The sequence below is a fragment of the Sander lucioperca genome, chromosome 12, assembly GCF_008315115.2.
Source record: "Sander lucioperca isolate FBNREF2018 chromosome 12, SLUC_FBN_1.2, whole genome shotgun sequence".
Taxonomy (NCBI): Eukaryota; Metazoa; Chordata; class Actinopteri; order Perciformes; family Percidae; genus Sander; species Sander lucioperca.
In genome coordinates, this window is record NC_050184.1 from 14,800,141 (window position 1) to 14,817,597 (window position 17,457).

A 17,457-nucleotide genomic window follows, 5' to 3' on the forward strand; every position below is an offset into this window, starting at 1 on the left:
AAATATGGGATTTTATTTTGACCTTTAAAATACATACTAGTAAAGATCATGAAAAAACATCGCTACATTTACGAGTAAGTGACAGACGGTAAGATATTAAAAGCCAATAACAGCTTTGTTTTATAGAAGCTTGAACCTGCTACAATTTTCCATCATCAATGGCAGGTGTAGAGTCGCACAACGTTAATTTATTTTCATCTATAAAATGCAACACATTGCATTGTGGGATTGTTAGCAAAAACTAGGAGACGGTCCTTCCCTGAAAAAAAAATGACCCCATAGGTTGTTTGTACAAGGCCTTTATTACGACCCATATTTACGTTTAGAGTTAGGTTAGGTAGTAATTATGACAGGAGGAAAGCAGGAAGTCATGTAATGCCCAGAAGGTCTGTTTAGTGTGGGCAGTAGGGGTGCTTGTTGGGTCAAACAAAAACAGGACTTTGACCCAGGAGACGACTGCTCATGTCCTGTTTGAAACTAAAAGTCAACGTTGTGTTATTTTAACTTTACGTAACAAAGGTAACTACGTCACATGCGTAATTATGACATGTACTTATGTACGGAAGTGAAGTAACGTTAAGTAACGTAAAGAATGCACTAATTCTGGGCCCCCGGTTAGCTCACCTGATAGAGCGGGCGCCCATGTATAGAGGTTTACTCCTTGACTCAGCAGCCGCAGGTTAGACTCCGACCTGTGGCCCTTTGCTGCAGGTCATTCCCCTTCTCTTTCCTCTTTCAAGTCTAAGCTGTCCTATCCAAATAAAGGCCTGAAAATGCCCAAAAAATAACAATAATTAAAAAAAAAGTGCACCAATTCTTACACAAACTAGACGATCTTCTCCTAAACAAGTAGTTTTTCTGCCTAAACCTAACCAAATTGTGACCATTTCACAACAGTAACCATAGGTTTTAACCCTCTAAAGTCGTATGTGACAGGACAATACATACTTTGTATCTTATTTAATATATCCAGATCAATACAGTGTAGAGGCTTTTTTTAGTTTATGTTCTCTGTGTGATTTCAATACATTTCTGTGAAATTGTATTTCTCTTCAGTCTTTTGTCTTCATAGTCATATAACAATTTATACATTTATGTGACATCCGATAGCCCAGGTTCTCCTGAAAGGAATGATGTCTATAACTTGACACAACAGGATTGAGGTTACACAAACATTATTAGACAAGGACACCAGGCAAACCAAAGATGGGAAAAAATGGCTTAGACCTGGGAACTGTGACGTTACGTTCAGGTACGATGACGTGTTGATATCTGCCGCCGGTAGGGGCGCTACATTAGGAAACATTTCTGTGGCCTAGAAATCTAGACGCACCCTTGTGGCAGCAAATTTAATTTGCAGCCAGGGGGGTCTAGGCACTCTCCGTTGGCTTGCGAGCTGGAAAAACCAAACTCTGGTCAGGCCAATCACATTGTGTATAGAGTTGGTAGGCGGGCTTATGGCTGCTGCTGCTGGGAACAGTGGTCTTCTGGAAGACTTGGAGTTAAGCTTTTCTTTGAGAAAAGAACAAAGAACGGCACTGAAATCATTCTTAAAAAAGGAAGATGTGTTTTTGCCACAGGAGTTTTGCCGACCGGATACGGCAAAAGTTTAATCTATCAACTAGCTTCGCTACCTTCTTCGTTGCTCTGCCTGGTTGTAGCGCTATCCTATTGCGTGCAGAGGGAATTTGAAAGGCAACCGTTTATCCCGCCCCTCGGATTGAGCTCTGTCAATGGTGAGTTCCCATACCCAACATCTTGATGTGGGTCTGGCGTGTCAGGCTAGTGGGTCGTATCAGAGGGTAGAAACAAACAACCTATATGGTCGTATAGGTTGGAGGACTTGTTAGAAAGAAGTTTACGTGCCGTTGAAACACTTTGTTTTTCTGTTTTTGTGTGACAGCACTATATAGTGGATAAACACTCAAATAAAATGGAGGAAGGTGAATATAGTGCACTTTTACTAAATGTAAAATGATTTCAGATACATCATCATCATATTATAAAGTTGATATGTCTCAAAAGTAAGCAAACAGTTGCCTATTAACAGAGGAGTTAGAACTGTACTGCCAAGAGCCAGACATGTTACATCACTGGGGTTTACTGAATGTTCAGGGCAGTGCCCTCTCCAGTACTGTTGTTCACATGTTTCTGGTTAATATATTGCTGTCATATCAGTGGTGTAAAAGTGCATTCTCAACATAACAACACATTTTGTGTTTACCAATTTCAAAGGATGTTAGGGAGACTCACTTTACAGGCAGGGTTCACCATATAATTAGTATTGATGAAAGAGTCCAAATGCATCTGCTTTCTTGTACATTACATGTCATTGTAAATCCACACTGACACATTCTCACAGTGCTGGGGCTTAGTTGTGGAAGTGTCAGACAGGAGATTAGGGTTTTCAACCCATGTGGTTTCGGATGATCTCTCTTCTAATTAGACAGTTTACTGTCTTTATTTTGAAATATGGACATTATCATTTGTAGCACGTAGTGTAGGTCACTGTATGTAGTGCAAGAGATCTGTCAGTTTAATTGTTTTCCAATGGGAGTTAATTTAGAGCCATATTTCACTGGGTGCCCCTTTAAGATAAGTGAACTATATTCATGTTAAGGTGAGTCTATGCAACTTTTAAAAGAAGACTGAACATTTCATTTCTTACACATGCAAAGTTTCACTCATAAGCCACAAGACTCTCATTTTTGCCCAATTCGAAAACACTTAGCCGTACTTGGTCTGGTATGGCCAGTAGCTTATGTTGGCTAATGTTTAGATAGATATTACTCTCTAACTCACATTACTGAGTCAGTTTGCTGACTTTGTGACTCATCTATACCTTGCTCTACTATGCTTTTGTATCACTACATTTAAGGATTTACTTCATCCCAGAAGTATCACTTGTGTTAACGGTTGCGGCTGTTCAGCTGAAGTTAGTCTCGCTTTAATGAATTTATTTTTAGTGGTCTGGGGTTAATCTTTCCCCAACCTGGCCTGAATTGAACATTTTTCCTTAGCCAACAACAATAACTGAATTCTACCAATGTGAAGGAAAAATCAGGACAGCAATGTAAAAAAAAAAAAAAACACACACTAAGGGATGATTGTGTGATAAAGCTGAGAATGACTGTTGGCCTTTTGAATAGTAGCTACTAAGACAACAACAGAACATATCTTTAGTTTTGGGATTTTTATTGTAAATGTGTTTTACGTAAGAACAAAAGCAAAAATATAACATTTTAAGCAACTCTTTCTTTGTAACGCGTTTACAGAGCACACAACATGCCCATCACGTTTCAAAAATACATTATGCTTCATTGGAATTTGCACTTGACAAGAACATGTTAAGGAAAGGCATGGGGAAAAATGTATTATAAACTCTGATCCATGGATATATATTGTGAAACATTTCATGAGCCTTTTAATAAATGTGTTGTAAAACCTGACAAAAAAAGCAAAGTTACCACATTTGTCACTATATATTTGAATTATCACGTTATGTACTCTTTCTTTACATATTCTTAAAAAATCTTTCAAAATCACAGAAATCACTAGAAGAATATTTCAGTTCTCCTTTCAGATGCATATACAGTATTTACATACATTCTTGGGCTCTCATATGACACCCATTCAGAAAATGATTTCTTCTGATTGTATGGAAGGAATGCCTGACATCGATAATACACTTCTTCCATACAGCGTCTCATTCAGCTGCTGATCATTGTAGGTTTCAGCATATCAAACACTTCCAAAAACAACTCTGTTCCAGTTCAAACTTTAACATTCCTTTCTTCAAACATTTTCAATACTGAATGTTTTCAACTGATCCTCGATTCTATGGCACAGGAAACCATGTCGGAACTGACAACTGACAACGGAGCATTTTGCGTCCCTCCCAAGACACATTTGGTTTAATTCAATTGAGATGCACAATGACGCACACTAAGCAATCTATACAGGTTAATGTGTAATGACAAAAAAACAGTCACTGTTCCCTTACAGTACAAGACAAAGGCATCTCATTTCATGGCAAGAGATCTGATATGTTCAAGATCAGAGACAGATAATAGTGTTTTTTAAATACTCCTCAATTTCCACTTTACCTTTGACGAATATTCTGTAACATGTAATAAGACCAGAGTAAATGAAAGGGATTCATAAATATTCCCTTTGATTTGTTATTTGATGCTGTATAGGCAAACAATTCCAGTCTTAACAAAAGGCAAACAAGTACAAACAAATTCCAGTTAAATTTGATATGCACATAATTTCTTTTGTTAATTTGTTGAAGGAATAGGAAACACAACTTGATTTGGCAAGAGAAGAGAGAGCCATATTTTACTTGATGCCTCTTCAAGAAAGGTACAAAATATTTCATATGTTAATGTGAGTCTACATAACTTTTGAAAGAAGACATAGCACATTCAAAAAGTGTAATTTATAAGCAATAAAGCACTCCCTTTTCAAATTCAGTAGACACAGTCCTTCTTGGTCTGGTATGACCAGTATCTTACGGTGACTTTCTCTTCTCTACTTGTGCTACTGTTATGCTACGTTTCACCATGCACTATTATTCTGTAATTGCCATTTGTGGCAACAGGGGCTGCTATTCAGCAAAAGTTACATTGGCTCGCTTTCATACATTTATTTCCGTGGTCCGGGATAAAGTTGTTATTTGATGTAACGGTACATAATTCCAGTCTCAAGAAATGGGCAACAAGTGCAAAACAAATCCACTTAAATGTGATATGTAAATCATTCCATTTCATTTGATATGTATTCAGTTGTATTGAAATGAATCTATGGACAGAAGAGGGAAAGAAAAGGATTTTGATTTGGCAGGAGAGGAGGCAAGAGTTTGGTATGTTCAACACCAGTGTGAATTGGTGTGAATCAATGTGTCGGACACCAGCATTGCCTTGTGCCTCTCAGCAATGTGAATTTACCATCTTGCATTATTTTACATATTTTTCTTGACAGCAGTGACATAAAGTCAATAAAGTGACATGAAGCAATAAATGATATGGCATCACAAAACCAGAAAACAAATGTTGTGATATATCATGAGTTATACGAGTCATGAGAGACAACAGGCATACTTCCGTAAATACTTTTTACGTTTTCAAACTTGGATGGAAATATTCCGCAGATAATAAATTGGATGCAGCTGCACCTCAATTTGTTTTGATTCAAACAGACCATAAAAATGTTCTGATAAACAAAAATCCAAAAAAAGGTGTTACAGAACAGTGGATTAAGTCAGACTATAACTACACAAAATAGTGAGTGTGGGCAGACAACAACAAATGTCATGTGAGCCAGTGCAAATTGCAGAGTGACATGATCTTTGTTGGTGAGCAGTATTTCAACATGAACATAAACATTGTTCTTGTGTTTGAGGTTACTACAGTGTTTGTTTCTTGTAGTGAGACTCAAAGGCAACAAAGACACTTACTCAAAGCTACAGGAATGTTGATGCATCATTTAATCTGCCGTCTATAGAAGAAGAATTAAACCAAGGCCCCAACAGTTCCCAATGTCCAGTAAGCTCTTGTTGTTGGGCAAACAAATTCAATTCAAGCCATTGAGCGATGAGTTTTTGCTATTTACTTTAAAACATCATTTGGCTCCAGGAAGGTAAAAAAAAAATAATTGGGTTTTTTTAAATAGTAGCAGACCCCTTAGTGATGCATTTTTTATTTATTTATATAAGGCTTTTGACTCCAGCAATACCAATAACACACATCTCAAAGTGTAAAAATACTCTGAGTAGCAAATATTTCTTCAAATTAGATCAGCTACAAGATTTGAGTGAGACAAAAAACAAAGTTGTAATATACAAGAAGCTTATTCCACCTGCGAGGGTGTTGTGTCAAGTAACAGTTTTCTGTTTTTACGTTAGTTTTTACAGTCTTTTCCTCACCACCCAATAAATTAGAACAGTACCATGAATGTACGTCACATGTACACATTTGGACATAAACACACACGAGCTCAAGAGTCCTGCACGGATGTGTTTGGACTTTCACCCCCCCGTCCTCTGTCTTTCGTCACACACATATACACACGCACGTACACGAGCACAGCCCCCTCCCCCCCTCTTCGCTTAGCGTCATTCTGTCAGAGTGGGGTCAGAAGAGTCAGTTTGCAGAGCGTCCTGTCCTGCTGCTTCGTGGAAAGCGGTGGACTTTGAGGTGTTTGGACAGGTGATCGCTGCGGGCAAACTTCTTTTCACAGACGATGCACTGGTATGGTTTCACTCCCGAGTGGGAGCGGCGGTGTCGGGACAGCTCGTCGGACCGGGAGAATCTGCCGGGAGGAAACCCAGGATGTGATTTATCAAATTTATACATATATATATATATATATATATATATATATATATATATTATATATATAAAAAATAAAAACATTAAGCATCTTTAACAATACTTCCCCACTCATTACTTCCAATGTACACTCAATAATGTAAAACACTGACATTTCACAGAGGAAAAATTGACTGTTTTTCTGTAATTTTGAAATACTCCCACCTCTGTAAAATGTTTATAAATCAACCTGTTAGTATACAGCACTTCCTATATAAAAAAATAATGGATGCAGTCATGCTTCAAGCTGCCAAATCACATTAAAGCCATGTCAAGCTATTATATGAGGGTAATCTGAGTGGTGTGACGCTATGTATGCACTGAACATGCGTTTTGCCCTGTGTCTTCTCTGTGAAGTTAAAGAGCCCTCCCATATTTAGCTCAACACATGAGTACTGCAAATCCAAGCCCAGTCTATTCCTGGCCTGCTCTGCTCTGGTCTCTATGGGCTCCAGTCAGCTTGGACCTCATGGCAGTGAAGGGTTAAGCGGATGATAGCGTAGTGCCTGTTATATAGGTGTGTGAGTGTGTGTGTGTGTGTGTGTGTGTGTGAATATATATGAGAAGCCGCCTTGGCAAAAATTGAATACTTGACTTGCACATACATATTTACTGGTACTAGGCACTTGCACACTCTCATGCATATACAGGGGCTTAGCCGGAAATTCTGGGCCCTGTAGAAAGGCATTCTTTATGGTCCCCTTCCCGCATCCACAGCTATTCATTATTCACCTTTTTGGGTCCTCCTCACATGAGGGCCCTGGGTACTCAGTCCTATTTCCCCCCCTAGTCCGACACCCCTGTGCATATATAACGTGAGAATGTATGTGAGTATGAGGGACTATAAGTGTGAGTATGTATATATGTGTATGCTTGAGTAAGTATACATGTGCGTGCTTAGTATGTAGGTGTGTGCTTAAGTATGTATGTATGTGTATGCTATTTATGTATGTATGTATGTGTGCATAAGTATGTATGTATGTGCAAGGGGTACAAGGTTGAGCTGGATGGTTGGGTCAAACAAACAAATGACTTTCACCCAGGGGATCCGTGTTTGACCAAAGGCATGTTTGTATGGATGTATGGATCAACTTAAATGGCACTTCTTTTACATTATTTTGTTAGAAGAAACTTTTGTGGTAAAGACCAAACTTTCTTCCAGTCAATATTACTAACAAAATTACTCCGATCCATTTTGCTTTCCAGCCCTCCATCTGAATCGCCCATCATAGGAATAACATGACTGCAAACAACATAGCAACTCCTTGTCGGACTTATGATCACAGTTTTAGACATTGTGAATTCACACAAAACTACTTGGTTAGGTTTAGGAAAAGATCTTTTTTTCAGTTTTGGGTTAAAGTAAGCTTGTTTGTTACGTAGCCTAATTAAGATACATAAATTAAGTTACAAACACAAGGATGTAAGCATGCATATGTACAGTATGTATGTATGTATGTAATGTATATGCATGCAAGTATGCATGCATGTGCAAGTGTTTTCTAACGGTATTAATGTATGTCCTAGTTAAGTATTCAGTTTTAACCTAGGTGGCTTCCAATACATATATCTGTGTGTGTGTGTCTGAATATATTACTAAAGCTGTTAAGATCAGATTAATCTGTAACACGGATTTGTTTCCTGGCACATTTACAGTAGCTGCGGCTGACTAAAGACATGGAGGCGATAATTCACAGAGTGATAAAGATGTCACTCACATTTATTTCCACTCTACACATGGATTACACAACCAGCCTATTCATCATTTTAATGGACCAATAATAATAAGATAACTGACAGAGCTTAAACTAAGCTAAAACTTAAACCTGTAATCTGAAAAGCTAAGAAGCTCAAAACAAACACTCAGACTTAAGGACTCATTTGGTTGATTGATTGGTATTGAGATCTTTTTAACCTGCATCTCATGTTAACTTGGCCTGTAGTAAGACAGAAACCCTGAGAATATCTGGCTTAATTCAAAGCTATATCTGAGCTTACTTTATAGGTGGTAGCCCTGCTTCTATTTACCGTTTTACACGCCCAGGTGATGTTCTTATTAAGTAGGACAGATATTCAGCCATCAACATAACAAGACTAAAACCGGTTTCGTGCCTCTGGCGTACAGCGGGGTCAGGGCGCTGCGGAGGGCGCTCATGGTCGCAGTGAACTGTCTGGTCATTCATACTGATTGCAATCAGAGCAGCTGTCAGAGCGGCTCAAAGAACGGACTTCCTCTCTTCCGTAGCCAATCATTGCAACGCTGTGTTCGAGTTGTTAAAAAATCTTTGCACAGCTAGGCGTTGTACCCTCCGCGCACAGTAGCCCTGACTGCACTGAACGTCAAGAGTCTACAGTAATGCGGCCTTGTGAGACTGTACCCAGACTCAACGGTGCTTTGAGTTAAATGCTAATGTCACTATGCTAACATGCTCACAATGGCAATGCTAACATGCTGGTGCTAAGTAGGTTCATTTACCTTGTTCCCCATCTTTTTTGTGTGTGTTGGAATGCTAACATTTCTTTGCTAACAAAAACAATGAGCTGCAGTCGGATGATAATTCTCTTTGGGTTCGTCACTTTAAGTGACCTCTTCCACAAATACCATTTGATCCATTCTGAATATAATACTATTATAAAATAGTGCCGATTTAACACAAAGAAATATGAGGGATGAAACCCTTCAGGCAAAATAACTTTGTGTTGTCTGTCATATGAATATTACAGATGTTAAAAGGATTAGGGGTTTCTAAATCTACACCAAGAGGCATGTCATTATTAAGATACAAATCTGAAACCACATCAGTCTCTTTCTGTTCTGTACTTTATGTGACTGTACATTTGTTCCTTATGGTAATTTGTGCATGCACATGCACACATACACCCTAAAGCTGTACTATATCAGCTTCAAGTTGGGGCATGATAGAAACCATGTACTGCTATTCTACTGACTCACACTGGGCCTCAGCCCAACTATAACATAAGGCACCGGGGAGGATCTTTCAACAGAACAGGCATTTAGTCTTATGGACAGCCTGGTTGTTCTTCTAATCCAGTTGGGGATATACAGATCATGTGCCTGTTTTCTCTCATAGCCCCACCACCTAACTTTTGCTTTATCTTGCTTTATTCCTCCCCTCCTCATCACACTTTCTAAGGTTTCTCTGCTCCATATGTTCCAAGGATGGTGGACAAGCTCACTGAGTTCATAACTCCAAGGGTTGGAGGGCACTTGTGTTGATCACTTGAATGTGTTTTTCACTTGCACCTTAAGTCCTTGGGGCAGCTTGGCGTGGGTGTAGCATGACACAGTATATATATTAGTGTGGGTGCTGTGGGAAACACATACTCAAGCTTTGTTCTGGCTTGTTACTAAACTGCCAACAGTGAAAAGCCATGAAAGGTGGGGCTGTCAGGTTGGTAACACACCTGGATACAGTAACAAGCACACATACTGTACATAGTTCATCTGTAATCTTTTGTTTCCTTGTCTCTTTTAGTTTAGTTCAGGGGTGGCCAACCAGTTCAGCATAAAGAGCCACAAAAAAATCCGCACCATAGCAAAAAGCCAAAAAGGGTTAATGAGGAAGGTGATCTGTTGCAGCTTTTTTTTCCTCGGGTTGCAGAATTTGTCCTCAAAACTCTGCTGCATTATTTTTATTGCATTTTTTATTTTAAAATAATTGGCAAATGTATTGGCAAGTGCATTCCATTTTTTTTGTACTTATCTGAAATGTTTCAAAAAGTAAAAAAAAAAAAAAAAAAAAATCCACCAATAACACAGCCCCCAGCCACACAGTAAGAGCCTCAAACGAGCAGGCAAAGAGCTGCATACGGCTCAAGAGCCACAGGTTCGCCACCCCTGGTTTAGTTTATCATGGCAGCTCAAAGCCCTTTATGTACTGTATGTCACTGTATTTACAAGTTTAAATTTTAATTCTGTGTAAGTTAAAAGAGAATTCACATTAATGCATGACAGCACTAATCAATAACAGATGTTTGCCTCCTACATGCAAAGCTATACACAAAACGTCTTTTGACTTGGTTTCCAAAATGGATTTCATTAAACCAGAGGAGCTGAATTCAATTCCTCAATTTGTTCTTTAGCAGGACACTGGATCCTTTCTAGCTCCACAGAGGCTGTTTTCTGGATGACCCAAATCTCGCTGTTTCCCAGGAGGATCAATAACATATCATAACTGACTGAGAGTAAGGTATTTACTCTCTCTTCACACGTCAATTGAGCTCTATATGTCCAAATGTAATGCTAAATCAACATGTGACAGCTCTGTCACCAGCCAACAACATAGTTTTGTTGTGACGATAAATGCATCGGCTGACAAAGACAACAACACACCAGTGCCCTGATGACAGCTACCGAGTACACCCACGTCACAGTGTTATTACAGCAAACGGTTTGGGTTTGAGCTCAGCCCTCCAACGCAAACCTAACATGAAAATTTCCATGCAGGTCCGAGTTGCCTGCATTAGTTCCTTTAAGTGTTCACATGTGCCTTTGTCTGTGTATCCAGATCTGTACATGAGCATAACCATAAACTACAGCCAGAGAGAAAGAGAGGGATACATGCCCTAAAAGCTTTAAAAAAAAGAAAAAAGTTTGGCAAAGTAAGAAATATAACTTTCACTGAGTTATATGAAGGAGTCCAGCCAATGAAATACCACTCCTCTCTACTTCAGAGGGGCAAACACATGGATCTATTCTGAGGTTACAGAGGGTAAGAGGTGCCTGACTCCCCAGCTCACCTTCATTTCCTGGCCAAGAGGGAGAGGAGCAAGGAAAGGGCAACTGCATAATACAGTATATTGCTGCTGTCATGTAAAGACTGTTGTTTGGGGAGAGCTGGGGGTATTATTATTATTATTATTATATTTGGAACCTTTACCCTCTCTAAAGATACTTTAAAACAAGTTTTAAAAGAGAAATGCCAGTGCCGTTATTTGGTATGATTCTATTAGCCTCCGATTCCTGTATGTTGTGTGTCTGTTGTGGTTTGGTTCTATTGTGATGTTATCTGTCCCCGTTTGTACTACATTTGTACTTTAGACTGCAATACATAAAAACTGATTCTGTGTATAAGTGTAAGTTACAACATTTTAAGTTACATGTACTTCTTGTGTTTGAAGTTGCCCAGTTAAGTAAACTTGCAAGATCCAAAAAGCCAAATTAAAGGAATAGTTCTACATTTTGGCAAATGCCATTTTTCCACTGTATTGCAGATAGTTAGATGAGAAGATTGTTACCACTCTCATGTCTGTTGCTATGTACCTTGAGCCAGGTTTCATTGGTTTAGCTTAGCATAAAGACTGCAAATGGGGAAACATTTGGCCTGGCTAAACATCCCTTTAAACGCACCATAATCATCGTAAGCTTGATGCCATTACAAATGCTCTCAAAAGGAAAAAAGTGTATTCTACAAATGCATTGAAAACATAATTCCTTCATTATCTAATGTGAGAAAATGCATAAGGGTCTAATGACACATTTTAATTTTTGTCCAGAATAACTTGATATTATGTAATGTGCTTACAAATACTTGGATACAAGCCCAGACATAATGCGCAAAGTGTCACATCTGGCGGGGCTTGAAGTGGCTGCAGGTGCAGTACAGCGTCCTCACAGAGTGCTGTTACAGGGAGACTGATAAAGTGTCTGCTAAGGCTGGCCAGAGTTATCTGGTTCACTCCTTCTCATACACATTTACATTACTTTCCTTACCTAAAGCTAATACATATTCTTACCTCACCTTTAAACCCAAATCCTTACCATAATTTAACCTTGAGGACTACCCTAACTTAACCCTGCCTCTGTCCATGTGTAGAAAGACATGCACACAAGCAGGATAAAGGCAATGATTGTAGGACAGAACAGCAAATTATGCCAGTTTGCAGCCAAGAGAGTGTTTTAAAAAAGCATTGTGGTTTGAAAATGTATTCTGGGTGCCAGGTGAAAACTTTGAACTTGCTTCTGCAATAACCACACATGTCTCTGCTGCATGAATGTGTGTGTGTGTGTGTGTGTGTGTGTGTGTGTGTGTGTGTGTGTGTGTGTGTGTGTGTGTGTGTGTGTGTGTGTGTGAAGTGGTTGCAGACAGTAAGCAAACAAGTGTAATAACTGGTAAGGGGGCAAAGTCTGCCTGCAGAAGACTTCAAAAGGCGTTCTATCTAATCTAAAACTTAAACCATGGTACACAAACACACAGATAGTGGGGCCAGCATGTAGAATAGAAAAAAATTGTAACCATCATGAATAGACTTGTTTTCCTCAATATGCCCCCTTTCTCCTTTCCCTCCCAACCATTATCTATCTACCTACCTATCTATCTATCTATCTATCTATCTATCTATCTACTATACCTCCTGAACCCTATATTTAACACATCATTTATGTCCTCATTAAACCTTTTCCCTCTCCTTTAAAACAATATATTTTAAAGTGGTGAGATGAAAGACACTCAATGTAATAATGTGAAGGACTTCTGCCTATTTTCTGTTTCTGTGAAAAAGGATGAAAACCTTCCAACATGTTTTGGCCCTCAGAAAGGAGTTCAACAAACAAACAATAAAACCGTTCCATCCGAATGCACTCAGTGGATTAAGATCTGTCCTTTCCTAAAGAGTGTCACAGTCTCTTCTTATCTGTAATGACCCCACAATAAAGAACACCTTAATTACTGTTAATTGCATGACAAACTCATTTCACACATCTCTTCAAAGTCCACACACATTTGGAAAGTCAATTATCCACGTTTATCTTCAAATGTCTGTATATGAGTCTACAGCGGAAGTTGATAACCCAGGTTACTGTAATCTCAATAAACATATATACACTTAACACTGCAAATGCATTGCATATACATTTAGCTGCACTCTGTGTACTGTATATTTTATCCACCCATCAATCTATTAATTAATCTCCATTTACTCATCTAAACTTTGATCAGTTCTAGGTTGCAATGTGTGCAAGTCTGGAGGTAGCAAGAGTGTTCTAACATAGCTCTAATTTGTCTTTATCTTTTCGGTCAATGGCTGCTCTAAGAAGACCCTTGGTTTTGCTCACCTCCATCCACAGCCGGGCCACGTGCAGGCGAAGGGCTTCTCCCCCGTGTGTCTCCTCAGATGGGCTTTTAGGTGGCTGCTCTTGGTGTACATCTTATTACAGCCAGGAAAAGAGCACTTGTGCATTTTAATGAGGTCTGCTACTGCACTCTTCTGGTACCTCTGACCTCCAACGAGGACCCCTGCAGTTGAGCCTCCGCCTAACCCACCTTCCCCAAGCCCAATGGGTTTTGCAGCAATGGGCACTGGTGCGATCCGCACAAATTTGGGTGAAACTATGCTTCCGTTTTTGCTTGAGCCAGTAAGGTTTGTTGGGGAAAGCAGCTGAGGCACCAAGGCAAAGGTCTGCCCCTGGATGTTGACCAGGAGTTGGGCGATTTTGATGTCCGACGGGGCCTGGATTGGCTGGGATTGGGTTTTTGGCGGTTGGGTTTGCTGGGTGACAGCATCTGATATGGCACTAAGGTTGGGCTCTTGTTTGATCTGTATGGGCTGGATTTGTAGGATTACAGGCACACTGGAGGCACTGGTACCTTCTGATGAGGCTGCTGGTGAACCACAATCCTCCTGTTTGATCGCATCAACACTATTAGTAGAACTAGAACTAGTAACATCCACTGCTGATGGTGAGCTGTCCATGCCAAATGCACATGGTGTATGTTTGGTCTCTGTGTAGGAGGAGAGTGGAGAATGAGCCACGGGCACAGTCTGATCTGAGTTCTGTGATACCAGTTCTCCTGCTAATGTCCTCGTACTTTCCGCCTCTGCATCCTCGGGCATTGGTGACATCGCCTCATCGCTCCCATCCTCTTCTTTCTCCATTGCCACCACCATGTTCTCCTCAAGGAACTCCTCGATCTCCTCCAAGGTAGGCTGAAAGAGGAGCGCCGCAGGATCCTGCAGCTCGTCCAGGAAGACAGGGAACTCGTAACAGTCCTCTTTGGCCTGCTGATGGAGGAGAGTCAACCGCTGCTCTCTCTTGGACTCCCAGGTCAGGCCCATGGGTAAAAGAGGGTCAGATGAGGGTGGGGAGGATAGGGATAGAGAGGAAGAGTGAGAGCTGCTGCTGGCATTAGAGCTTATTGAGGTGGTGAGGGAAGTATGTGAGAGGAGCAGGTCCAGCAGGCTGTCTTGACTCTCTCCGCCTGAGGAGCTACAGCTCCCACTGCTCCTGCTGCTCCTGCTTTCGTAGCTGGAGCCGAGGACGTGGCACAACGTGGGTGACGAGGACTCGGGGCTGGAGCAGAGGGAGGAACGAGGGCTGGAGGAGTCGCTGAGGTCATCCTCCGAGAGGAGAGGGGAGTAGGAGAGCGTCACCCCTTGGTAAGGGTGGTGGTGGTGGTCGTAGATGCATGCGTCAGTTACCATGATGCCTGGCAACGCACCACCACTGGTGTGGCGACCGAGGCAGTTGTAGTCAGACCCCGGGGAGCCGGTATAACACAAGAAGGTCTCCTCACCAAGCGGCAAGTGATCCACCATTCCTGTGCGGATGAATGGCAGCTGGACTCTGCTCTGAAGATCAATCTGTTCTGCTGGAGATTGGCTAAATGTTGATGAAACACTTCTGTCTTCTTCCTGCAAAAGACAAATGAGTGTGTTCATCAGCTATGGCAATGGAAGAAATTTGTCTTTGAGTTGTAGCCCAAACTACATTGTTTTTGTATGAAAGGAGACCACCTACTATGACTTTGTTGATTTTAATAATATAAATCTAACTTTACAGTTAACAGGTTTGTGCACTGGAGTGATCATCACTCCCAGCAAATGCAGCATGACAACACAGAAACCACTCAGTCAGGTTAGTCTGATCTGGGGTTAATGTTTTACAAGACCATCCCTGAAGTTTATGCTGTTTCAAAAATAAACCAGCAGAAAGACTGTAATTGGTCTTCATGCACTACCTGCTGCTGGTTCAAGAGGTGTGCAGGCACTTCAAAAGGACAGTCAATCACGTGTGAAGGAAGTGGAATTCGAAGACTGTGTGTGTGTGTGTGTGTGTGTGTGTGTGTGTAAACGCTGCAGCTGCTGGTTCAGACTTCAAGCTGACCATATGGAATCAGGGGTTCCCATTTCTCACCACTTCTAACATTAAAGCCACATGGTTCTGCTGTCATTTTATGATGTTTTTCTACTTATTTCCCTCTAGTGGTCCTTAGCCTGATAGAATTCTCTTCTCTTTTTTTTTTTGCAATGTTGTATAACTTTTGTAGACATACACATTGATATGGTCTCTCTGACCATACCTTTACCAGAGAGGTAAAGGTAGTGGTTAACAGGGTTATATTTCATCAAGATCAACAGATTTCAATTGGACGATGAGTGGAGGATTTAGTGTCTATTTTTATACAGCAAAGAGACCATAAACAATACAACGGATCTACATTTACATGGATTAAAAACAGTAGGTATTAACAGATGCCCTTAGATGCAATGATTAAATATGACAATAAAATCCCCTTTAAAACATTAAAAGGCTACATGTGTATTGCATGAGCAAAAAAAAAATGAGACTGATGGTGCGCCCTCTTCTGTAAAGAGGGTGCACAACCTCATGTAGTCCAGGGGAAATTACTAGATTAATCGGATTATCGTTATTAATATTATTAGTACTACGTCATTGACTAGGCTATCACAATCACAGGACGTTAAAGACAACTGTCCTATAAGGTCTCACTGCTGTTGTTTCCCACCTTCAGTTAGTTATGTAATTAGTGATCTATAATGCCAAAAGTCGACTCAGATATGGTTGCTTATGTTATAATCATATAATAATAATAATCATATAACATTGGGGGTCTGGGGTCTACTGCTGCCGTGCCAGGGCGATACCTCATGGGGAAAAAGTTTAGGAAGAGAGTTTGGGAATACTTTCGCTTGAGTCACTTGCCCTATGGTAACCCTGCCGCCCTGGAACATCAAAGAGGCTTTGACAGCATGATGCGCTCACCATGCTGCATGAATAATCAGTTATGGAGGTTAACTCGGGATTTAACACCGTGACAGCTAGTCAGATCACAGAAAAACCTACAAGTCCCAATATTATAGTTACACGTGATATAGATATTGTGAGTATTATGCATGAAGCAAATGTGTCGCTAAAAGCGCACATATGTAGTAGCCTATATTGAGATACCAAATTCCTCTCCATTCGCTCATCAGAGCCACGCTTCCCGCTGTAGGCTACTCCGCAATGAGAGACAAACTACACACATGCACGAATAGAAAAGCTCTATTAAATCACACGAGCGTCCCTTCTTAGACTCACTTGTATGCGAGGAATCCAAAACTCCGCTCCTCTGCGACGTGCGCTCTTCTCTTGAAAGTTGCTAACAGTGCGTAATAGTGCGTAATGGCAATGTAACTCCACATCACGGTCTTTGCATTGCTGTACGCCTCCACATTTTCTCTCTCACACAGACACACACACACACACGCTTACACACACGCGATCACTCTCTCTCCATAGGGCTGGTAGTTCGCTTAAACCGTCACATGATCGGAGATGGGTATGTTATACCAGTCAAATTAGGGGGTCGGCTCATGAAGGCTCGCCTGCTCAACGCGCAGCAATTGGCTTTCGGTAGAGGGAGGCCGGCCTCAGGCTCCGGCGTCACTGGAGAGAGGGAGGGAGTGAGTGTGTGAGGGAAGGAAGGAGGGAGGATGTGTGCAAGTGAGACCAGATCATAAAACCACTTTCATCATACCCTTATAATAACTATAGAGGAGTTGGATAGGTCATGCAGTCTTTTTTACATTGTGTTGTTACTCTGCATTTACATTTTGTTACTTGTATAACATTTCCATTGGGGCCTCTAGGGAGAGTGTGACTCATTGTAATGCCCTGAGGTATAATTTTCTCAACAGGGCTTACACTGCTTTCCTGATGTTGTATCATACCATGTAATATTGGTCTATAGAAATACATAATTTACATATATTACCTTAAAATGAGTATGATAATTTATAATGACTAATATACATTATCATATTCAAGTTGCTAAGAGACATG

The 17,457-nt window shown here is 40.6% G+C and overlaps 1 protein-coding gene across 1 annotated transcript; it reads right to left on the reverse strand.

Annotated features, from left to right (window-relative positions):
* Positions 1–3,267: 3,267 nt before the first annotated feature.
* On the reverse strand, positions 3,268–16,948 carry LOC116040748 (Krueppel-like factor 15). The gene is made up of 3 exons (XM_031286363.2): positions 16,714–16,948; positions 13,447–15,023; positions 3,268–6,312 (listed from the first exon to the last, which is right to left on the reverse strand). The coding sequence occupies exons 2-3, from the start codon at positions 14,925–14,927 to the stop codon at positions 6,144–6,146; spliced, it is 1,650 nt and encodes a 549-aa protein (XP_031142223.1). The 5' UTR covers positions 14,928–15,023; positions 16,714–16,948; the 3' UTR covers positions 3,268–6,143.
* Between the last annotated feature and the right edge of the window lie 509 nt (positions 16,949–17,457).

Coding starts and splice junctions, on each gene's coding strand:
- LOC116040748 (XM_031286363.2), bottom strand. CDS start 14,927: ATGGTGGATCACTTGCCGCTTGGTGAGGAGACCTTCTTGTGTTATACC. Junction 6,313..13,446: donor TGGCCCGGCTGTGGATGGAG/GTGAGCAAAACC, acceptor TCCTCCCGGCAG/ATTCTCCCGGTCCGACGAGC.